The following is a 25,397-nucleotide window of genomic DNA, read 5'->3' on the forward strand; positions in this document are numbered from 1 at the left end:
ATTTACAAATGGGTAAAGCACAAAAGGGTCTATGTATTATGAACCCAAAAATGTGACTGGTTAAATATACTACATTCAATGTTTCGTGCATACGCAAAATCTGAACCAACAAGATAAGACAATTATAAAGTCCTGTCTATGGGAACAAACAAGGTGGCCAGGCCATTCAATATGGTTTGAGTTGACCTTCAGCACATTGTCCACCCATCTGTCATAAGCAGATATCACAAGAAGTAAAAACAAGCCTGGTAAACTGAGCAAAACAAAAAACAGCCTTCTTTCAAAAGCTGTCAGTCAAAAATGACCACAGGGCAGACTTCATTGATCTCACTTCACTTCCAGATAACTGAGGTGGGGTGCTATCAATTGTTTTAAAAGGGATTTAAGTATAACATGGGTATCATACATAGTTACACCATAGAATGATACATTAAAATATAATTTAAAAGAATGAACAGGGGACTTTAGTCCCAGCAAAAATAAACTCACATTCAAGTCAGTCTTTCTATACACACACACACACACACCTCACACAGTAACACACAAAGCCACAAGTCTCATTCAAGTCTAAAGCAACACAATTCACGTTTGTCAGGCTTGTACTGTACACAATGATCAGACAGACAGCAATCTACAGTACCCATACAGTAGCAGACCCAGTATGCTCTCCTATAAAAAAGTGGAGCTCTTACAAAGGGAAACTTTTAGACGCTTTTATTCCACAATTTCATTACGGTTGAGGAAACCTTAAATTCTATAAACTAGACCAATTGTCTCAGTGAGCCAAGCTTGAAGGAATTCTAAAAGGCAACCTGCCTTAATACAAAAATAAAGGTTGTGTACATTGACACTATTTAGCCAAATCATGACCCCCACACACATTCACACACACCTCACAATAACTAGCCTAATTGGCTCGACCAGGAGAGGTTCCGATTAAAAATTAGTATTCAAAATCCTAGTTCTGTCTCAAGAGGGGCGGCCCAATTAAGAACCGATTCAACACCCGAGGTAATTTTAACCTACATGGTTAGTCATGTTTAGCGCACAAAGAGGTTAGGTTTGACTTGAAAGACAATTACCCTCCAGTTCCTTTAGTCCTGAGTTTTGATCCAGCATTAATGAAAAGAACGCCTCTCCTGCTGTGCACATTTGTTAATCCAGTTGTATTGTCACACTCAAACACATTCATCAATAAATTAAAGTCCCAACAAAACTCAGAACATCACCCATTGAGCGTGCGGGTAAAACCACGTCCGGCACTAGCAATATGCCGCCATTCACCACATTACTTCCTCCAAGCCAGACTCACCGAGGCAAAAATAGTAACAAGCTAAAAACACCAGAAAAGACTTGAGGGGAATCATACAGGAGAGGGGAAAGCGGTTTGACTGCTGAAGGCGCACGTAAAGTATGTCTATCTGCAACGCTTAAGAGCATGTACACTCCAAATTCAATTCTCTTATAAATGCACTCATCTTGGTTTTGATAGTATACAGATGCATGGGGTCTTGTGGTACAATGCCTAGATGTTTGTGATCAAGCAGGGTCTTCATCAATCAAGACTGACTAGTTGAATCGGTGTTCAGTGCTGGGAAAGACTCCATCCCCTATGGCTCTCCAGGACCACGTTACCCCTCCCTCCCATAGCACACCTGCTCTTAATAACCACGTTTAAAATGCATCCTTACTTTCTTGTAGTAATACATAGGTTAGGATAGGTGGAAAGTACAGTAGCTTGCTTTTACCCAGCCAATGCAATACAATCCTCAGGAGAAGTTACTTCAAGAAAAAAAGGAAGGATTTTCTAAGATTCTCAACCAGTCCCCAGATCTGTTTTGAATGCCCCCACTATGGTGAGAGCAGGAGTAGTGGGGAAAATGAGATACCTTTCATGGGTCCTTTTTGTCCTAGACTAGGCGGTAGAAGAGATTATTTTGTAGGTCAAACCTTAAGTATTGGCTTTGGTTTTCAGCACAAGTCCAGGGTAACCTATTTACACCAACACAATATTGACCCATTAATGACTACTACCCTGAAACTCCACATTTTGTTTACATGTGTTATGTTTAACTGATCCCATGATGGCATTCTGATAAAGGATTTTATTGTTTACCTTATTCTGTCATTTAGGATCAAACAAGTATAAAAATTACATTGCAGGAATGCTTCCCAGTGTCTGTGATACTGTACAATAAAAGGACATATCTGGGACCAATACACAAAGCACTCATTCAAAAACAGCTAAGGCCTAACTAGTGCAGAGATGCCACATACCAGTCTTCATTAACCCGAATTAAAAATGTCTTTAAAATTTAAAATAAACAATTCATTATCTCAAAACGGTCAACACCTCCTATATAGTATGGTTTCCATGTACAGCTGGATAAATCCACAAATTATACTATACGCGAGCCCCATTTTGACCGTGGGCATATGTCAGAAAAACACGTTCAGCCCTTGTATACGCCGTTAACACAGCCCTGCTTAGAATTTCATACAAAAACAAGTGTAAGCACGCGTCTCGATTCGACTGTCAAAAACGTGTCATGAAACGGCCGTAGTAGGGGAAATCCAAAAGCCGGGACATAGTTTTTTTTAATTGGATATGCTTCCCTCAAAGTCTAAAGGATTTCAATAGTCTTTTCTCTTTCAAGTATAACACACTATCGTTTTGCCTCCATATCCCCCTTTCTTTTCCTCACTGTGAGAGTGGCTACACAATCAGTAGAGCGGTAGACATCCTAGTTGGAGTGTGTGCTCCTCTGCTAACCCTGTACCACAAAGGGGGCCAGCCCAGCCAGGGGAACAGAAAGCTAGGGAGGGCTGTTGGGTCTGACTGGGGTTACAATGTGTTAGCCATAGAAGTATCCGTTCAGCTCCTCTGGAGGATGTCATGGCAGTGCTGAATGGGTAAGGGGTTCCAGGCTATGCCAGATGCTACCACACCTGGCTAGGCTACTTCTTCCTGGGGTGCTGCCTTCGGGCCTGTAGCCTCTGGCGCGCCCCTGATGTTTTGGAGCCAGCGCCAATGGAGAACGAAGGAGCTGATGGAGAGCCTGGTCACAAAGAACAAGAGAGGAGTTAGTGTGTCAATACAAAAATGCACCTGGCTGTTGACTAGAACCACCACCGCTTCTCAAAAAGAAATACAGATGTGATGGTAATTGAATTACTGTAACGTATGGAAGATCATGAAAATAAAACTCAAAATTCAAATTCGGAACAGGACGAACAGCTGATCATCCTCGCAGTGGCAGACCATGTAACACCTGCACAGGATCAGTACATCACACCTGCAGGACAGGTACAGGATGGCAACAACTGCAATAGGCTGACAACTTAAGACTGCAATAGGCTGACAGAGGTTGGACTGGGGGCTTGTAGGCCTGTTGTAAGGCAGGTCCTCACCAGACAACACCGGCAACAACGTCACCTATGGGCACAAACCCAAGTGCTCTTCACTGACGAGTCACGGTTGTGTCTCACCAGGGGCGATCGTTGGGTTTGCATTTATGGTCAAATGAATGAGTGTTACACAGAGGCCTATGGAGCTTGTTCAGTTTATGTCGCAGTTGTTGAATCTTATGCTCATACAAATAATTACACGTTAAGTTTGCTGAAAATAAACGCAGTTGACAGTGACAGGACGTTTTTTTTTTTTTTTGCTGAGAGAGGATTGTATTCATCTCCACACATATACAAAAGGTATGTGGACACCCCTTCAGATTAGTTGATTTCTCTATTTCAGCCACACCCATTGCTGATAGGTGTATAAAAAAAAGAGCACACAGCCATGTCATCTCCATAGACAAACATTGGCCTTACTGAAGAGCTCAGTGACTTTCAATGTGGCACCGTCACAGGATGCCACCTTTCCAGTAAGTCAGTTCGTCTAATTTCTGCCCGGGTCAACCAAGTGCTGCCATTTTGAAGTGATAACATCTAAGAGCAAAGTGGTAGGCCACACAAGCTCACAGAACAGGATGTAAAAATAATCAGTCCTCGGTTGCAACACTCACTACGGAGTTCCAGAATTATAATTTTTTTACCCCTTTTTCTCCCCAATTTCGTGGTATCCAATTGTTTTAGTAGCTACTATCTTGTCTCATCGCAACAACTCTCATACGGGCTCCGGAGAGACGAAGGTTGAAAGTCATGCGTCCTCCGATACACAACCGGGAGGTCCGTGGGGCGACGCACAATTGGCCTAGCGTCGTCCGGGTTAGGGAGGGCTTGGCCGGTAGGGATGTCCTTGTCTCATCTGCTGCCGCACTGCTTCTTAACACGGTGCGCATCCAACCCGGAAGACGTGTCGGAGGAAACACCGTGCACCTGCGCCCGGCCCGCCACAGGAGTCGCTGGTGCGCGATGAGACAAGGACATCCCTACCGGCCAAGCCCTCCCTAACCCGGACGACGCTAGGCCAATTGTGCGTCGCCCCACGGACCTCCCGGTCGCGGCCGGTTACGACAGAGCCTGGGCGCGAACCCAGAGTCTCTGATGGCACAGCTGGCGCTGCAGTACAGCGCCCTTAACCACTGCGCCACCCGGGAGGCCCAGTGTTCCAGAAATCTTAAAGCTACAATTACATTCTAGACAATTCTGTGCTTTGTGGAAGGCCCTTTCCTGTTCAGCATGACAATCCCCATGCACAAAGCGGGGTCCATACAGAAATGGTTTGTCGAGATCGGTGTGGAAGAACTTGACTGGCCTGCACAGAGCCCCGACCTCAGACCCATCAAGCAACTCAGATGAATTGGAACGCCGACTGCAAGCCAGGCCTAATTGCCCAACATCAGTGCCCGACCTCACTAATGCTTGTGGCTGAATGGAAGCAAGTCCCCACAGCAATGTTCCCACACCTAGTGCAAAGCCGTCCCAGAAGAGTGGAGGCTGTTATAGCAGCAAAGGGGTGGGGACCAACTCCATGTTAATGCCCATGATTTTGGAATTAAATCTTTGGCGAGCAGGTGTCCACATACTTTTGTTCACACAGTGCATGTCCACTCAAAAACCTTCCTAAAGTAGCCTGCCTGGACTCCATCTCTTTAATAAGATTCAAACACTGCTGTCATGATGTAATCTTGTAAAAAAGGACTGTTTCAGTAGCTTAGACTACATTATTTATCTCATTACAGCATCCTCTGAAGAATATGGTAATGCCACTGCCATCGGATGACCGCAGCAGCAGGGTTGTGACTTTTGCTAATTTTTCGGAAAAACTGGGAGTAACCCATCGAACCTCATTTGAATGGTTTTCTGCTTCGAAATAGGATCTGTACTTAAACAAAATTATATGCAGAAAAGCCAACAGACAAGGCCAAGGTTGGCATACATCTTTATTTGACTCCATTAATGTTGTGCCAATATGACAATGCAACAGATCCTCTCCAACCAGGGAAGTCTTCATTTGTTGACGAATATTTATAAGTATTAACCTGAATAATTACCGTAACCTCAAATTCCAAGACGCTTTTTGCTACACACTTGAGGCATAATGCGGGAGAATCAGAAACAAGCTCTGGTTATTTTCTTACCGAATGATGAGGATCCCATAGCACTGAATCCTTGGACTGGAGTTCCTGGGCTTCCAAAGGGGACAGGACCTGCAGCTGTGCTCTGGCCAAAAGCAGGGGTAGACGTCCCTGTATATGTGACAGCAATAAATTAACAATTAGGGACTAAAATAAAAAGACAAACTTGTTTGAACTGGCCAAAAATGTAAAGTACTAGTTCTGCCACCAAATGCAGAATTGATCCAAATTTGTGAATTCCTGAAATCATAATCAAGTAAGATTATCAAAAAGAGTGGGTCTTATATTATACTAGATCTACTAACCAAAGTTGAAGCCTGGTGTCTGTGTTGTGGGGTTAGAGGTTCCAAACTGAGTGCCTGAAATGGCTGCGCCGAAGTTGAATCCTCCGGTGGCAGGCTGGGCAGGGGTAGCAGGGGCCTGCTGTGTGGACACACCACCAAACGAGAAAGTTGGGGCGGAGGCTGGGAGTATGCCGACAGTCTGGGTGGCAGAGCCAAAGGCAGGGGCTGCTGGGGTGCCCGTGGTGTTGCCAAATGCAAAACCTGTGGAGTTGGCTCCAAATGCCAGCTTAGTGGTGGTCCCAAAGGTAGAGGTTGCTGTAGTGGCAGCAGCACCAAAAGCAAAAGGGGCAGGGGTGGCCCCAGTGGCAGGTGACCCAAATGTGAAAGGATTAGCTGCCGCAGTAGCAGCCGGGGCCTGAATCGCACCGGGGAACACCGATGCCGCCGGAGCTTCGAACGACGACTTCCCAAATGTGAAAGTGGACTGGTTTGCAGGTGCAGGAGCAGTAGCAGTGGCTGCGGCTGCAGTGGCCATGCCAAAGCCACCGAAGGATGCAGTGGTAGAGCTCTGGGTGGCTACAGGCTGGCCAAAGGTGAATCCCCCCTGGGTGGTAGCTGAGGGGGTGGGTTGAGTGGCAGCAGAGGTGGTGGTCATCGCACCAAACGAAAAGCTGCTGTTGCTAGTGGTGGCGGCTGCAGTGGAGCTGAGAGTGGGTCCAGGAGCTGTGGTGGAGGCGGTGCCGAACTGGAAGGTACTTCTTCCTGTGGCAGTGGTTGTGGCAGCAGTCGTTGCCGGCAGCGCACTCCAGTTTCCAAACAGAGACTTGACAGATGGCGGGGTGGCTGGGTTGGTGCTATTAGACAGCCCAGTGAACATGGAGGCGGCTGGGGCCACTGTACTGCTGTTGGTTAGCCTGCTGAACACTATGGCAGACGCACTGGCATTGGAGGGGGCTGAGGTGGAAGCTGGCTGTCCGAAAGCACTGGTGGCTGTGGCACTTCCAAATATGGGTTTAAAGGTGGGAAGAACAGGTGTGCCCTCTGGGGCTAAGGTCGTGGCCCCGAAGATGGGCTTGAACACAGAGGCCAGGAGGGGATTATTACTACTGGTTGTTTCTGTGGTGGCGGTTGTGGTGGGGCCCAGTGATGACGACGGGGCAGTCAGTGGATTGGCCATTCCAAACAGGCTCGCTCCACCCAGGATGGGGACACTGCTGGTGGCCTTGGTGACTTGGCTCAGCGCCTGGGTGAAGGCAGAGGGCATGGTGCTGGCAGGCTGGGAGCGGGAGGGTGGTGCAGGCTGGGAGAGGGAGGGTGGTGCAGGCTGGGAGAGGGAGGGTGGTGCAGGCTGGGAGAGGGAGGGTGGTGCAGGCTGGGAGAGGGAGGGTGGTGCAGGCTGGGAGAGGGAGGGTGGTGCAGGCTGGGAGAGGGAGGGTGGTGCAGGCTGGGAGAGGGAGGGTGGTGCAGGCTGGGAGAGGGAGGGTGGTGCAGGCTGGGAGAGGGAGGGTGGTGCAGGCTGGGAGAGGGAGGGTGGTGCAGGCTGGGAGAGGGAGGGTGGTGCAGGCTGGGAGAGGGAGGGTGGTGCAGGCTGGGAGAGGGAGGGTGGTGCAGGCTGGGAGAGGGAGGGTGGTGCAGGCTGGGAGAGGGAGGGTAGTGCAGGCTGGGAGAGGGAGGGTAGTGCAGGCTGGGAGAGGGAGGGTAGTGCAGGCTGGGAGAGGGAGGGTAGTGCAGGCTGGGAGAGGGAGGGTAGTGCAGGCTGGGAGAGGGAGGGTAGTGCAGGCCGAGAGAGGGAGGGTAGTGCAGGCCGAGAGAGGGAGGGTAGTGCAGGCTGAGAGAGGGAGGGAAGTGTGGCCTGAGGAGCAGTCAAGCTGGTCTTTGACTTCTGCTCTGCAGGCACCAGTGGTGCAGGGGTCGTCACTGCTGTCACCAAGGAGACAGCCAGAGCGGGAGGGAAAACAAGAGAAAAATAGGCTTTTGAGTAACAACTCAGATAAACAAAAAAAAATCACTCAACGGCAACTACCAAACAAAAGTGGCTCGCAACTTTAAATTATTGATATGTGATTAACCGACCTGTAGGATTGTCAGCAGCAGCACTGGTGAGGGGGTTGTTCCTCATCATTTTCAGAGACTCCAGGAGGGGGTTGGCTGCAGGGGTGTTGGTGACAGGGAAAGATGTGGAGGTTGGGGCCGTGTTGACGGTGTTTGAGGGGACGGGGTCTAGGTTGATGACAGGGATAGGAGCCGCCACACGAGCAGGCATTGATACGGTAAGATGGCTGGCCAGCAGGGTGGGTGTGGGGTTGTCTGACACGGGAGGCTTAGAAGATGTGGTCACTACCGGAGCAGGCTTCTCTGGCTCTGGAACAAAAGAAATGGCCCAAAAATCAATATCGTGTTCTTTTTTTTGGGACACTGGTTTAGAAAAGTTGGGAATTCGCAATACTCACCAGGCTCTTTGAGGACTGTGTTGATCTGGCTGAGAGCGGCTTTCTTCTCCTGATCCAGGTCTTTCACCGTGATGGTGTAGCCTAACTCAGGAGGTGGAGGCTGCAGAGACGACATCAATGTTAAGACTCCCTGTCTGTTGGATGATTAGCTACATGTCCCATTTGAGGACATGTTCTATTATGCAGTATTTCTCACCAAAGAGATTTGGTCTCCTCTACGGCTGGACACCAGCGGAATCTTACGTTTCCGTTTCCCACTACCGGCAGAGTCTGACGAGGCTGAAGCCACAGGGACTTCAGGGGCTGGAGACAGCTTCCCTGTAACAGGACATACAGTGCATTGACTTAATGTGGTGGCTACCGTTATTTTAAATCAAAACTTAAGTCTCTTTTGAGACGTGACTAAAGCCCTGAACCTGATCTGAATAGTGGAATACGCATCATAAACATGTTCTAACCAGTGGTTGGTGCTGGGTCTGTCAACGTCTTGTCAGACCTCGCCAAGGACACGGAGCTGGGTGAGCGAGCGTCCTCTTCCCTGACACGCAGAAAAAAGCTGTCACACACTGCTAAAGGCCATGGCAGCTCTCATTTCATCACAGGACACGGTGTGAACCTAGAAATGTTGTCTAGGAGGAGAGGGTGAATACCTGGGCTTTTTAGAGGCTCTCTCTGGGGTCTGGGACCGGGACGACCCAGGGCTGGAGAGCGGGGAGAGACTGCGGGTGGAGGCTTTTTTCCACTTTAAAACAAACGTGAAAATTAGGTTAGCACTCACCCCAGTTTTCTGACAAAATACAACTCAGTGTAGGTCAGCTCCGGGGTTTCAATTAGGAAATTATGGCAGTGGACAACGTGACAGGGAAGATAAATTTACTGGCCATTTGGGAAATATACCAGATCCATATTCATTGGGTGCGTAACCCATTAGGGTGTCCACCCACAGTGTTCAGAATGACAGTTAAGAAAAAATGTAACTCCTTTTAAATTGTGGCCATCAAAACAACTTAACATGCAATTGCATTTAGAATTGTTGTGCAATGACTGCACGTTTCAATCCAGCAGCAATGAGCTGAGGAGTTGCAGCTGCTCAAGCTCTGTCTCAGGTGATGTTCCGCTCAAAATAGGCTGTGTTGTGCACGTGTGATAAATAAGATAGATGACAAATGCATACAAGACAATTTAATTCCACAAAATTTCGCAAATTAACTTATAGCACTAAGGTCAAATGTATTAGATGAGTAGAGTATAGAGTTGCGATAACAGGCAATGCAATAAACTCCAAGAATGAAAGCTATATAAAAGGTTGGAATATAATAGAGACCTAGACAAAGTATTGCGATAGCACATAACACGAGAAAGATGAGCGCTATGAACCGCTTTGCTCTTGGAGACATGGTAGCACTGCCGGAGGACTCTGATATCCCATGAAGCCTCGCATCATTTTTTAAAAATATGTTTTAATTGAACCTTTATTAAACTAGGCAAGTCAGTTAAGAAATAAGAACAAATTCTTATTTACAATGATGGCACTTGTCAGTGGGTTAACTGCCTTGTTTAGGGGCAGAAAGACATTTTTACCTTGTCAGCTCGGGGAGTCAATCTAGCAACCTTTCTGTTACTGGCCCAATGCTCTAACCCCTAGGCTACCTGCCATCCCCACAATAGCCAATATAATTGATTTGCGAGCCCCTATGAGCACAGATTTTGCACAACAATGTTTTTCTGTGTACAATAGTTAATTGTAAAAAATAAATTGAAGAAAAGTAATTGCTCTAACTTGGGGTTTAAACCAGTCGGCTTTTAAAAAGCAATCATCCATGAGTCTTGAGGTATGGCTAAAGAAGTCATGAGAAACAGCTCTAGTACTGTCTGAGGTGATATTCCGCTCAAAATTGACTGTTTGTCATGTGTGAGATAAATAGCATACACCATGAGTAATGAAAATGCAAACAAGCCAATTCCACTAAATGATGCATATTAACCTGTATATCGATAAGCATGACTGTCAAATGTATTTCCATCGACTGGTATTGTCGATCAATGATTAACAGCATTATTTTGCAGTGGGATTGTTTTTTTTCTCCAGTTCAATTTGGCCGGAAACAATTTTATTTATTAGCTTGTTGTTTATTTTATTCCCAAAAACTGCAATTAATGGCTAATGGAAACCCTGGTGAGCTCTCTACTGAACTCATGGCTGTTGATCCCAGAGGAATCCCAGCAGAGGTGTACTGCCCATCCCAATTATAAAAGGTACCTGAGTAATGCCTTGTGAGGAGCTGAGGGAGCTACGGATGGAGTTGCGGACCGAGCCCAGGGTGCCGCTGGGGGTCAGGCCACAGCTCACAGAGCTGATGGAGGAGGTGCGTGACCTCTTCATTGTTGACTCCTCCACCATAGCATTCAGCCCTCGCTTCAGAGAACTGGGCCGACACAGGAGAGGAAACAGGATTTCAGGAGTGATTGGAGAGGATACAGTATTGGTATGATAGATAGATACACATATATAAACACATCTAGAGAGACATCCCTCTCTACATACCGATATCTCTACAGATATCCCTCTCTACATATCAATATCTCTATAGATAGATATCTATCTCTCTAACATTAAGAAGACACAATGAAAGCACATTTGTATTCAAATTTAGTATCAGGACTTGAATCACTGAGACGGACAACTTTTTGTACAGGCATTGCTCCTACTCACTTCAGCACCAGCTGTGATGGAGCTCCATTGGGCAGTAGTGGCTCAAATGCCAAGTGAGCACTCCCACTGCTGTCATGGCGCCTAAGTGAACAAAGAGCAGGTGTACGATGTAGACATGGTATTGTGTGGCTCTTGAAGACTAAGAGACACTAAAGTGTGAGAAGAACAATGGTACATTCCATACAACAGCATTTAATCCTGTGGTAATCACATACCTTCTTTTGCTCTTTTGCCCTGCAGTGAAGCTCCTGTCATCTTCCACCACTCTTTTGCGACTCTCTTTGAGCACGCTCAGAACAGTCTCCTTGGAGCAGGGGTCTGCAGGGGCCCCCAGGCCTGGAGAGCCAAGGACCCCCGGGGAGTTCAAATGATCAAATCTGCACACACACAGCAGCAATTACAGAACAAATGTCAGTGGGGCCATCCAACAGCTAAGGATGTTTTCAAACTTCACACAGACACTCAAATAATGTGCCACAGAACGATGACAGTAGTGTAAGATAAAGCTGCTTGCATTATCACTAACAGATCTTCAAAAATGTTGATATAAGAAGTAAAATGAGGCAAGACAGGAACAATATGACTTACAACTGGGATTGAGTGGTGTTGTGATCTGGCCTAGCGATCTTCACCGTGACTGGACTGTGGACTGCCGGAGAGTTGCGAGGGGTGAGAATATTCTTCTTTCTGAAGCCGTCCCACTGGGTCGGGGGCAGGATGCCCACAGAGGAGGTGCCCGTCTGCTGGAGGGGGTAGTGGCGCTGGGGAGTGATGGTGAACCTGCCCATAGTGCCAAGGGGCTCGCTGTACACAACAGTGGCCACAGGTTTAGGTCAATGCATTCTATACAAGAAACTGTCTGGCATAGATCATTGCTAAACTGATTTAATATGCCACACAATGACTTTAAAGTAGAAAATAGGGTACATTTCCTCTGTCAAGAGGGAGCTCTGATCAACCATTTATTTACATATCGACTTTCATAACCATATCAATGTTTTGAAAATGACCGTAAAAGTTGTAACTGCAGTGATCATTATAACTTAAAGTGTATTAATCTAGTAGCTAGCTAACGCATGATCAAAACAACATTGGTTAGTCTCGTGCCATTCAGGCGTCCAAATGAGGTCTCAATGAGGAATTGAGTGGGAAGGAACACTCCCTTGGAGCCCGATAGCAACTCCCACAATTTTCAAATCTTGGAGGGAATGCTAGGACGCGTTGCGGCAAAGCCGCAAGTCTTCTCAATACATTTCAAAACAAATGCTTTTATATTTACTGATAACTAGTTACGATAACTTTCTTGAAGTTTAAAATCGTGTAACTACACCAACATGACCCGCAATCGAAACATTTGTTCAGAATTTAGCACGTTGCATTGGCAAACCAGCTAACGTAGCTGATGTGTTAGGATAACTAGCCACTGGTCAGCGAAATGTTATACTAGCTAAGTAAATATTATTTCAGTACTCACCCCCCGAATGACAGTCGTCTGTTCGGAGTAATGACAGCCTGGTTGGGTCGCGCCAATCTTTCGCGTAAAGTGAACTGTTCTCGTGCGTTGGTGTTAGCAACCGAACTTGCACCCGCTCGCGGCCTCCCCACAACTGAGGCAGGACTTTTTGCCTTCCCAATGTAACTTCCCATGAGTATATCCCGAGGACTGAGAATAAATGAGTCACTGTGTGTCGCGTCTTTCCGACAAATAGCGCTATCGAAACGTCGTTGGCCAGTAAATACTACTGATTCCCTAACATCATCCTTGACGGTGCGACTTCTAACTCTTCCCGCTGTGGGTACTCCGTTTGCAATCCCTGGCAACCAGCGTCGCAGCACGGGTGGAATTGTCAGACCACGGCGTGGATGAGGGCCTAAACTAACGTAAAGAGATTCTCCGCTGTGATAATAACAGGCAACGCAACAAACTCCAATAATGAAAGCTATGTAAAGCAATGTTGGAATATAATAGAGAACTAGACAGAATATTGCGGTAGCACAGACCACGAGAGAGATAAGCGCTATTAACCGCTTCTCTCTTGAAGACATGGCGGCACCGCGCCGCCGGGAGGACTTTGATATCCCATGATGCCGCGCGTCAACATAGCCAATATAATTTATTCGCGAGCGCAGATTCGTAAAATAATGTTTTACTGTTTACAATATTTTATTGAAAAAATACACCCAAGAATCAGATAAATGTAATTGCTCTAACTTAGGATCGCACCAGCCAGCTTAAAAAACGACAACATTATTCCTTAGTCAATCATACAGATGTGCCTTCTGGAGGTATGACTGAAGAAACAATGAGAAACAATGAAGTCTACGATGAGAGCCACAGTCCTGAACCTACAACATTATGCAAATTCCAGTGGTGTAAATGACTTTAGTAAAAATACTTTAAGGTTCTACTTAGGTACTATATTGGGGAATCTGTACTTTACCATTTATATTTTTGACAGCTTTTACTTCACTCCTAAAGAAAATGTACTTTTTACTTCATACATTTTCCCTGACACCCAAAAGTACTCATATTTTGAATGCTTGGCAGGACAGGAAAATTGTCTAATTCACACATTTATCAAGAGAACATCCCTGGTCATCCCTACTGCCTCTGATCTGGCGGAATCACTAAATACATGCTTAAATTGTAAATTATGTCAGAGTTGGAGTGCCCCTGGCAGTCCGTAAATACAAAAACTAGAAAATGTGTCAGTCTGCTTTGCTTAATATAAGGAATTTGAAATTATTTACACTTGTACTTTTGATACTTAAGTACATTTTAGCAATTACATTTACTTTTGATACTTAAGTATATTTAAAACCAAATACTTTTAGACTTTTGCTCAAGTAGTATTTTACTGGGTGACTTTTACTCAAGTAGTAGTTTACTGGGTGACTTTTACTCAAGTATGACAAGTGGGTACTTTTTGCACCACTGGCAAATTCTGACTGGTTCATGACAGTGTAGGACATACACACAATTTGCTCAAATATCTCATCGGGTCTGACTTATTTATTGCAGTGATTATCAAATATGTATTTTGCCAGTGTAACATTACACCTCGGTTTAGCCAAGCAGGCTCGAACCTTAGCTACATGTCTAACTTGTCTGAGTACAGGAATCTAACTAACTAGAGCTACCTCAGTTCTGAGAGTAGAGAAATCAACAATGTGGCTTGGTCTTGGGGGGTCATGTAAAAATGTAAAAGCCTTTATAATGCAAAGACGTTTGGAAAGGGCTGAGGTTTGCCAGCCAGACAAAGCTAAGTAGTCCTGTTATGGTGTTTCTTTCTGCCAGGCCTATTATGGAATGTCTGCAGAGGAAACTGCCATGCCAGCCAAGGGCCTCAGAGTTGCACAGGAATTTCCTTTCACATGCGCTATTTCAGTGATTCAGCTTTATTTAGCCATATTTTAACTATAGCTACAGCCCAAGCCTGATGACACAGGCCATCTGGAATTCAACATTTTGTACAGATTTCCTGTGGGGTAAAAATACTTTAAAGTACTACTTAAGTAGTTTTTGTTGGGCGTCTTTACTTTCCTTTACTATTCATATGTTTGACAACTTTTATTCACTACATTCCTAAAGAAAATATTGTACTTTTTATTCCATACATTTTCCCTGACAACCCAAAGTAGTCATTACATTTTGAATGCTTAGCAGAATAGGAACGTGGTCATCCCTACTGCCTATGTTCTGGCAGACTCACTGAACACAAATGCATTTTTTTGTATTGGAGTGTTGGAGTGTACACCTGGTTTTCTGTACATTTTTTTTTAAACATGGTGCCGTCTGGTTTGCTTAATAGAAGGAAGTTGAGATGATTTGTACTTTTGATACTTAAGTATATTTGAGCAATTAAATGTACTTTTGATACTTAAAGTATATTTAAAACCAAATACTTATACTCAAGTAGTATTTTACTGTGTGACTTTCACTTGAATCATTTTCTATTGGTATCCATACTTTTACTCAAGTATGACATTTGGGTACTTTTTCCACCACTGCAAATTTCAGTACCACAATGCAGTTTATCCTGATCTCAAGGTTGACACAGCTATATGTCTCCCAAAGCTATAAACAGAGCATGTGAACCCTTCAACAATGTGTCAGATTTCCCATAATTTTGTTAACTTGAGCAGATCTACTTTAAAGCCAACCAGCACTGGTTTATAGGCTGCACATGTGTAGAGCCTTTCATTTGGATGAGTCGGTCAGTCTATGAAAAGGAATTTCTTACCATTCCTGGTCAGGGTGATGCAACTTTTTATGGACTTCCATTCAACCCTAGAAACATGTAAATACTGTGTGCCATGTATGTTTGGGTTTATTCCATGTGTTATTCAGACCAACTTTCATGCATACTGGGAGGTAGCTTTGAGGCTGCACTTCCACATATGTCCAGCAGATGTCAATCTCAACACTTCTCATCTCTGAAAATCACGTGCGAAATGAACTGTTTTCCCCCTTGGGAATGAAATCCACTCTCCTTCCCAATGTTGTTAATCTAGCATTAGCACTATACCACCTGCACTTAATGAAGTCCAGAGCATGGATGTACTGCTTACACTTTGATATATGCTGTTGCACACATTTAAATATAATTGTATTTGTTTTTCAATTTGTTGAAAATATGGAGAGCTTGGTGAATTTCAGCAAGCTCTCAGTATATAGTGTTCAAGTGACGTCTATTCTTTCTCAAAGGAGTGAAAGTTTATCTGTTCATTGAATTGGACACTGTGTGTGTGCATCCAAGTGTGTCTTCGTGGAAAGAGGTTTGTCTAAGGGTTAATGGAGGACTAGCTGTCCCGTTACAGGTTTAGGGGCAGGTGTGTAACGCTCCTCCCATCCATTCTCTCTCCCCAAAGCTCATCTTTATTTAGGCACAGGTCAGGGGTCACCCCCAAAATCAGTTGGCTCGTGTCGCTAGGGGACTGAGACATGTCATTATGGGGGTGATGCTGCCTCTGAGCGAGACTGTCCTGTAACCTCTCCAATTCTGGTACTTTCAGAGAACAATGACACCTCAATTGGCAAGGCTCTCACTAGCCATAATCAACTCTGTGCAGATGGCGCTGGGCTAACCGCTCAGCTAATGTCTTTAACTTGGCACTTCTTGGATTAGCATTCTGCTGCCAGACCCCCAGCCAGCATCCACAGGAGGGGCCGGCCGGGCCAATTACCAACCCTAATCTGGGTTGGTAATTGCGGGCTGTGCCTGGTGGGGTGAGGTGAGGTGGACACCCCTGGTACTCTGGTTCACCCTCTTGCACCGATTTACTCTGTCTTTGTGTCATTCCCGCTCTGTCTGACTTACCAATTACCATTGTCAACACATGGTCTGCAAATAATCTTATTTATGTTGTATCAGGTGGTGCTGGTGTTTTGGGCCTGAAAACAAAGTCTTTGTGCCCGTTTCTTTTTTTGTGGAAGGAATATTTCGCAGATCTACATATAGGCAACATTCTTAATTCTGTGCTGCTGTCAAAATCTATTTTTCCTCACTGTCTATTTTAAGTCATTGATAAAAGTTATATTCAAGGGGGTCGTAAACTAAAAGCAGGGTTACCATGGTCAGTTTCACTGCCCTCCTCTACCCAGCTGTGGCTCTGGTACTTACAGCCCCCCCCCAAACACCATCTGCTACAGAGTGAAGGGTAATAACATAACACCGACCATCCCCACCCAAGCAGCTACCCCTAGCCTTTGATGGGTCCCCATTCTAACCACTTCACTGCCCCCCTCATGTCTGTAAACCATGATAAATTAGTTATTGATATTGGGATAGGGAAACAGGGCTTTTCAATTCATTGTATTCAAATGTATTTATAAAGCACTTTTTACATCAGCCAATGTCAAAGTACTGTACAGGAACCCAGTCTAAAACCCCAAACAGCAAGCAATGCAGAAGCACGCTGGCTAGGAAAAACTCCCTAGAAAGGCAGGAACTCAGGAAGAAACCATCGAGAGGAACCAGGTAATGTAGTCATTGAAGCAGACACGCCAGTCCAGCTGATAGTCTTTTTGTTATTTTATTTAACTATGCAAGTCAGTTAAGAACAAATTCTTATTTACAATGACGGCCTACCCCAGACAACGCTGGGCCAATTGTGCACCACCCTATGGGACTCACGGCCGGTTTTGATACAGCCTAGAATCGAACCAGGGTCTGTAGTGACGACTAGCACTGAGATGCAGTGTCTTAGACCACTGCGCCACTCGGGAAGTAAACTCAGTTGTATGTATATCAATGAAAATGTCATTGATTTGACCCATGCTGTACCAGCCAATGACATCACAAACAGCCTTTGATACAGCCCAGGACATCTGTACTGGCTTTGGGAAGTTGCAGGTGCAAATAAAGGCCAAACCTCCTCCCCCAACCTTCCCTGGAATTAATGCCATGGAAATGGGACAGGCCAATCTTTATGCTGACACACTTGTCCAGCTGGCAGAATGACATCTCAAATCACTGTGTGGTGCACGCACACGTATGCCAGAGGAACAGGGTACATGTGTGCGCACACACACAGCAGCAGATGGCCTGAGTGCATCCTGAGCAGACTGATCAGCTTAGTGTCGGCCAGGGCCATTACATGTGAACAGAGTCAACGGTGTCTGTCAGTCGTAATTAGACGTATTTATGTCCTGTGGTTCCATTCTCCTAAAGTGAGCCAGTGCAGGAGCCAACTGATTAGGAAGAAACTGAGTACCCAATTTAATATTTCAATAGTCATCCACTTACGTCGGTCCAGTGACAGCAGTAAGGTTCAGTCATGCGTTAATAAACAGATGTTGATCATATGAAGAGGACTTACTGCATGTCCTTGGTGCATGTTACACAAAAGCAAATGTTGGTCATAATTTGACAGCCTCAACCAAGACAAGCTTCGCTATAAGCAATGATAAAGCATATTGTTAGTCAGGCTTTATGTATGGTTTAGCATTCAACAAGCCCAAACAGCAGTGGTGTCAAACTCAATCCATGGAGGGCCTAGTGTCTGCAGGTTTGTGGCTTCACCGTACAAAGAAAAGAGACCTAGACAACCAGGTGAGGGGAGTTCTTTACTATTTAGTGACCATAAGTCATCAATCAAGTACAAGGGAGGAGCAAAAACCCACAGACACTCAGCCCACCGTGGAATGTGCACGGATAGGAAGAGCCTTTTCCTGTATTTGTTCAGTGTATTACCAGACGCAAAGCATTAGAAACACGTAAACTTCAGTCTGTATGAATAAAGAGTATTCTAAAAATCAGCAGCTCTGTCCACTTATAACATACTTTGTATTTACATTAAGGGTGTTTGTGGCACTAGCACCCTGTAGCCTACACCTCAGTCCAATCCCTATGGCGTGCAGCTAACAAACTGCCTTGTTCAAACTGGTACAGCTATGCGCCACTATATATATGAACCAGTACTTTAATGTACTGTGTGATAGCTCACGTGGCAGCCTGATGGGCCTCTTAGTCATGGTTACAGCGTTGAACAATGGCCACCTTTCATGCTTCTCCCCTCCAACCCCTGGCCTTCTTTAAACTCCACGACTGAGAAGCCTGGCACTGAGCCAGAAGAGTTACACAAAAAAAGTCTTTCACATAAACACAAAAATTGTCACAGCTGAATCAGTCAGTATAATCTGAAACCAATGTAGAGATTACGGCAGGGTAGCGGCAGGGTAGCCTAGTGGTTAGAGCGTTGGACTAGTAACCGGAAGGTTGTGAGTTCAAACCCCCGAGCTGACAAGGTACAAATCTGTCGTTCTGCCCCTGAACAGGCAGTTAACCCACTGTTCCCAGGCCGTCATTGAAAATAAGAATTTGTTCTTAACTGACTTGCCTGGTTAAATAAAGGTAAAATAAAATAAATAAAAAAATTACATGTCTAATCCAGGGAGAAAACACTGTGCTAAATCACCGATGGGTTTGGCTTTTCCATTTGAACGCCAGAACAAGCAAGGACTTGCACATTAGAACTCACATATGCCTACATTTTATTCACACATGACCTGCTATTTTTTAGATGAATTGAGATGTTTAGATTACAATTATTTAGATTAGTACAAACAAATTCAAAGTCAGTTATTCACTGCATCAAATCACTGTACATATATTCAGTCTAAGTAGCTGCTTTTCAAATTGCAATATTCACTTCTGATATGGATTTATGTCACTTGTTAACAATACAATTAACTTTCACCTAATCAAACTGCTAAATATTGAATCAAAATGTAGTGCCTACCCTCTTGTAATGAACAGGAGAGACAGAGAGCTGGTTTCAAGCCAGGGCACAGCAGGTGTTTATTGCAAAGGACCACAGGAGGAGGCAGGTAGCTGGGTCCAGGGGCAGGCAGAAGGTCATACACAGGGGGTCCGAAAGGGCAACAGTACAGGCAGGGAAAAGGTTAGTAATGTAGTCTGGGAGATCAGACAATAGGTAGATAACAGGAAAGACAATAGGCAGCATTAGTGAGGGAGGTAAAAACTATCATACACAGGCGTAACTCACAGGACCACCGTGTGTCACAAAACAAACAATACCTCACAGTGATAGGGTGCAAAGAGCTCAACTAAATAGTGTGTGATAATGACATACAGGTGTGTGAACAGGTGATTAGTATTCAGGTGATTGGGATCTGGAGAGTGAGCTGTGTGCAGGGGATCTAGGTTGAGAGTGAGAGTTGGAAAGTGAGCTGCGTTCAGGGGATCTTCATGTTTGAGGGTGAGTTGGAAGCAGACGTTACACCATTGGGCCAAACTGGTTGAATCAACATTGTTTCCACGTCATTTCAACCCAACATTTCGATGTGATGACATTGAATCAAGGTGTAAAACTGATTGAATTTGCAAAAAGTCCTCAACCTCACGGAATTTCATATTTTTTTCATGTAACTTTTTTCCTAAATCCAATGACGGGTGACATTTTTGATTGATTTCACTTTGAATTCAACCAAATGTAGATCCAAACTAGACGTGAAACTGACATCTGTGCCCAGTGTATAGTTAACATATATTGATAACTGCTGAACACTGACAAATTCTATATTTTTACCTTGTAAATGTATCAAATCATATGTGAATGTGGCTGTAAATACTACATCATCATACTCCATCAGCCAGTGTGCTTCAATAGGACAAAGTGAAAAGACTCACTCCATGTGCTACCGTTTGGAATTATAGTGTAGTGTACAATGCACTGCTGAAATATCTGGGCTGTTCAGTACATAATAATATATTCCACAAATTATCTGAATGTCATTGATACACTGTAAACTGATGAATTTCAAGCAGATATACTGGATTACTGTATCAGTTGACACGTCACATAAAAGGGATCTTGTACAATGTTGCATGGGGCAGAAATGGCATACAATACTGCGCTACGTTTTTACCATAGCCAACTGCTTTACAATACACTATTTCTGATGATTTGTCCTAGGTATGTATTGAATAAGAATAATTCAACTGTAAGACTGACATATTTCTCAACATGCTCACAACCTGCCAGTGGATACAAATGATAAAAAAATGTGTGCATGTCAAGTTATAGTCAAATACTGAATGTAAAGTTATATTTACCACCTACTATTCATTCTATTCAGCACTTCAAAAAGAACAGTTTTGACATGTGTATCTTGTATATTTTTGCTAATGGATTTAATGGTAGTTAAAATGACTAAATGGTGACTAAACTAAATATTGTCATTGTCTAAAACATTGAATTTGCATGAACAACTCAGGGGTGAAAGATGTGTGAAACCCCAATGAATGCACAATCAAAGGTTCTGAATTTGAACATAAGATAGGGGATATTACAAGTGTTATCAGTTTAGAGTTTTGTACTTTGTTTTTCAAGTTCACCACATACTTGTGAATATAGCACCAACGCGATTGAACAAAAACTGAACAGATGTAGGATCTTAATTTGATCACTATTTTTGTTGCTGAGAATTTTCCGATACTGCAGGAAATGTAGATGAGCTTCGTAATTTACATGAATTCACAGAAAACACTCACTAACACACGGTTAAATTTCTAATATTAAGAAACTCGCCTGAGTTAGAATACCTCATGATAAGCTGTAGACCATACTATTTACCAAGAGAGTTTTCATCTATATTTTTCATAACTGTCTATTTCCCACCACAAAACGATGCTGGCACTGAGACAGCACTCAACGAGCTGTATTGGGCCAGAAGCAAACAAGAAAATGCTCACCCAGAGGTGGCACTCCTAGTGGCCGGTGACTTTAATGCAGGAAAACTGAAATCCATTTTACCTAATTTTTAACAAGAGGTGAAAAAAATCTCAAGATCACCTTTACTCTACACACAGAGACGCGTACAAAGCTCTCCTTCGCCTTCCATTTGGCAAATCTGACCATAACTCTATCCTCCTGATTCCTGCTTACAAGCAAAAACTCAAAAAGGAAGTACCAGTGACGCGATCAATATGGAAGTGGTCTGATAAAGCAGATGCTAAGCTACAGGATTGTTTTGCTACCACAGACTGAAATATGTTCCGGGGTTCATTCGATGGCATTGCGGAGTTTACCACCTCAGTCACCGGCTTCATCAATAAGTGCATTGACAATGTTTCAAGCAGATCACCATAGTTCCTGTGCGCCAAGGTAACCTCTCTAAATGGCTATTGCCCCGTAGCACTCACATCTGTAGGCATTAAATGCTTTGAAAGGCTGGTCATGGCTCCCATCAACACCATCATCCCAGGTCAAATAGCCCTTACACAGCATGTTTTGGGTCATTGTCCTGTTGAAAAACAAATGATAGTCCCACTAAGAGCAAACCAGATGGGATGGCGTATCGCTTCAGAATGCTGTGGTAGCCATGCTGGTTAAGTGTGCCTTGAATTCTAAATAAATCACTGACAGTGTCACCATCTAAGCATCCCACATCATCACACCACTTCCTCCATGCTTCACGGTGGGAACCAAACATGCCGAGATCATCCGTTCACCTACTCTGCTTCTCACAAAGACATGGCGATTGGAACCAAAAATCTCATATTTGAACTCATCAGACCAAAGGACAGATTTCCACCGGTCTCATGTCCATTGCTCGTGTTTCTTGGCCCAAGAAAATCTCTTCTCCTGATTGGTGTCCTTTAGTAGTGTTTACTTTTCAGCAATTTGACCATAAAGGCCTGATTCTCCTCTGAACAGTTGATGTTTATTTTTTATTTTAATTGAACCTTTATTTAACTAGACAAGTCAGTTAAGAACAAATTCTTATTTACAATGACAGCCCACCTATGTTGAGATGTGTCTGTTACTTGAACTCTGTGAAGCATTTATTTGGGCTGCAATCTGAGTTGTAGTTTACTCTGATAAACTTTTCCTCTGCAGCAGAGGTAACTCGGCCTTCCTTTCCTGTGGCGGTCCTCATGAGAGCCAGTTTCATCATATCGCTTGATGGTTTTTGTAACAGCACTTGAAGAAACTTTCAAAGTTCTTGAAATGTTCCAGATTGACTGACCTTCATGTCTTAAATGACAGTCCATCATTACTTTATCTTTGCTTATTTGAGCTGTTCTTGCCATAATATGGACTTGGTCTTTTACCAACTAGGGCTATCTTCTGTAAACCACCCCTACCTTGTCACAACACAACTGATTGGAACAAACACATTAAGAAGGAAAGAAATTCCACAATATAACTTTTAACAAGGCACACCTGTTAATTGAAATGAATTCCACCTCATGAAGCTGGTTGAGAGAATGCCAAGAGTGTGCAAAGCTGTCATCAAGGCAAAGGGTGGCTACTTTGAAGAATCTAATATCTAAAATGTATTTTGATTTTTCAAAACTTTTTTGGTTACTACACGATTCCATAGTTCTGATGTCTTCACTATTATCTGCAATGTAGAAAATAGTTAAAATAAATAAAAACCCTGGAATTAATAGGTGTATACACAGTTGAAGTCGGAAGTTTACATACACCTTAGCCAAATACATTTAAACTCAGTTTTTCACAATTCCTGACATTTAATCCCAGTAAAAATTCCCTGTTTTAGGTCAGTTAGGAGATGAGATGTTGAGATGACATGAGATGTTGCTTCAATATATCCACATCATTTTCCTGCCTCATGACGCCATCTATTTTGTGAAGTGCACCAGTCCCTCCTGCAGCAAAGCACCCCCACAACATGATGCTGCCACCCCCGTGCTTCAGGGTTGGGATGGTGTTCCTCGGCTTGTAAGCCTCCCCCTTTTTCCTCCAAATATAACAATGGTCATTATGACCAAACAGTTCTATTTTTGTTTCATCAGACCAGGGGAATTTCTCCAAAAAGTACCATCTTTGCCCCGATGTGCAGTTGCAAACCGTAGTCTGGCTTTTTTATGGCGGTTTTAGAGCAGTGGCTTCTTCCTTGCTGAGCGGCCTTTCAGGTTATGTCGATATTGGACTTGTTTTACTGTGGATATAGATACTTTTGTACCTGTTTCCTCCAGAATCTTCACAAAGGTCCTTCACAGTTGTTCTGGGATTGATTTGCACTTTTCGCACCAAAGTACGTTAATCTCTAGGAGACAGAACGTGTCTCCTTCCTGAGTGGTAAGACGGCTGCATGGTCCCATGGTGTTTATACTTGCGTACTATTGTTTGTACAGATAAACATGGTACTTTTAGGCGTTTGGAAATTGCTCCCAAGGATGAACCAGACTTGTGGAGCTCTACCTTATTTTTCTGAGGTCTTGGCTGATTTATTTAGATTTTCCCATGATGTCAAGCAAAGAAGCACTGAGTTTGAAGGTAGGCCTTGAAATGCATCTACAGGTACACCTCCAATTGACTCAAATGATGTCAATTGGCCTATCAGAAGCTTCTAAAGCCATGACATCATTTTCTGGAATTTTCCAAGCTGTTTAAAGGCAGTCAACTTAGTGTATGTAAACTTCTGACCCACTGGAATTGTGATACAGTGAAATATAAGTGAAATAATCTGTCTGTACTTGCAAAGTAGATGTCCTAACCGACTTGCCAAAACTATAGTTTGTTAACAAGAAGTTTGTGGAGTGGTTGAAAAGCGAGTTTTAATGACTCCAACCTAAGTGTATGTAAACTTCCAACTTCAACTGTATGTATAATAATGGTGTGTATAGACAGTATGAACCGTATATGAATTGAAAAGGCATGTACAGCAGTAGTTGTATAGGATGAGCCATTACTAGAATATAGTATCTATATATATATATATATATATTTATATATAAGTGGGTAAAACAGAATGTAAACATTATTAAAGCGACTAGTGTTCAATTACTCTATAGTGCACAGCAGTCTCTAAGGTGCTGGGTACAGTACAGGGTGGTAGCCGGCTAGTTACAGTGACTAAGGTTCGGGGCAGGGTACTGAGAGGAGGCCGGCTAGTGGTGACTCTTTAACAGTCTGATGGCCTGGAGAAAGAAGCTGTTTATCAACCTCTCGGTCCCTGCTTTGATGTACCTGTATTGTATCCTCCTTCTAGAGGCTAGGTTGGATGAGGTCCTTGGTGATCTTCTTGGTCTTCCTGTGAAACCAGGTGCTTTAGATGTTCCCCCCATAATGCGTCGGGCTGACCACACCACCCTCTGGACAGCCCTGCTGTTGCGGATGGTGCAGTTGCCGTACCAGGCAGTGATACAGCCCGACAGGATGCTCTCAATGATGTATCTGAAGAAGTTTGTGGGTCTTAGGGGCCAATATTAATTTATTCAGCCCCCTGAGGTTGAAGAGGCACTGTTGCACCTTCTTCACCACACTGTCTGTGTGAAGAGACGATTTCATGTCGTCAGTGACGTGCACACACACACACACAATGTCAAGACCACTCACCATTGCTAATTCAAGATCACACACACCTCTAAACCTCTACTGGGCTGTACTACTGAATTAAAAGTACATCCCACCTAACCCCCATCCCCCAAGAAAATCCCTTTCATACATACGTTCACTCTTTCCAACAAAAAAACCCACTCCACACCAATTGGCCCCGCAGACTGGAAAGAGCATGTGGTTTCTGAGGACAGGATCAACAAAAATAGAGCAGCAGCAGCAGCAAGAGAGAGGTAACTCTGCTCTCAATGTTCAGGAAGGAGGAGTACAGAGTATGTGGAGTACAGTATGTGAGAGGAGTAGAGGAGTACAGTATGTGACAAAGCCAGCACTGTGCATTCATAAGGCCATTGTACATGACTATCTATAGCACATAATGTTATGGCTTTGGGACTAAGAGACTGAAAATGGATCTCAAACTAAATTAAATGTTTGTTGATGTAGTGGTTAGCAGGTGGGGTCCGGCGTTTTAGTAACCCAGTGCCACTGCTGCATAGCTTATTAACGTTAAATACTGTATCAGATAAGTTATATTTTAAGTAGTTCAAGGGATTGTGTATGATTCTAACACTACGGC

At 44.0% G+C, this 25,397-nt stretch overlaps 1 protein-coding gene across 1 annotated transcript; it reads right to left on the reverse strand.

The window, feature by feature from the left end:
• Window positions 1–699: 699 nt before the first annotated feature.
• Window positions 700–13,081, reverse strand: LOC110537576 (nuclear envelope pore membrane protein POM 121). The gene is made up of 14 exons (XM_036939506.1): window positions 12,459–13,081; window positions 11,573–11,788; window positions 11,200–11,361; window positions 10,985–11,065; window positions 10,532–10,697; window positions 8,922–9,013; window positions 8,730–8,809; window positions 8,468–8,589; window positions 8,272–8,371; window positions 7,895–8,182; window positions 7,503–7,741; window positions 5,843–7,226; window positions 5,541–5,648; window positions 700–3,059 (listed from the first exon to the last, which is right to left on the reverse strand). The coding sequence occupies exons 1-14, from the start codon at window positions 13,028–13,030 to the stop codon at window positions 2,959–2,961; spliced, it is 3,711 nt and encodes a 1,236-aa protein (XP_036795401.1). The 5' UTR covers window positions 13,031–13,081; the 3' UTR covers window positions 700–2,958.
• Between the last annotated feature and the right edge of the window lie 12,316 nt (window positions 13,082–25,397).

The sequence above is a fragment of the Oncorhynchus mykiss genome, chromosome 12 (assembly GCF_013265735.2).
Source record: "Oncorhynchus mykiss isolate Arlee chromosome 12, USDA_OmykA_1.1, whole genome shotgun sequence".
Taxonomy (NCBI): domain Eukaryota; kingdom Metazoa; phylum Chordata; class Actinopteri; order Salmoniformes; family Salmonidae; genus Oncorhynchus; species Oncorhynchus mykiss.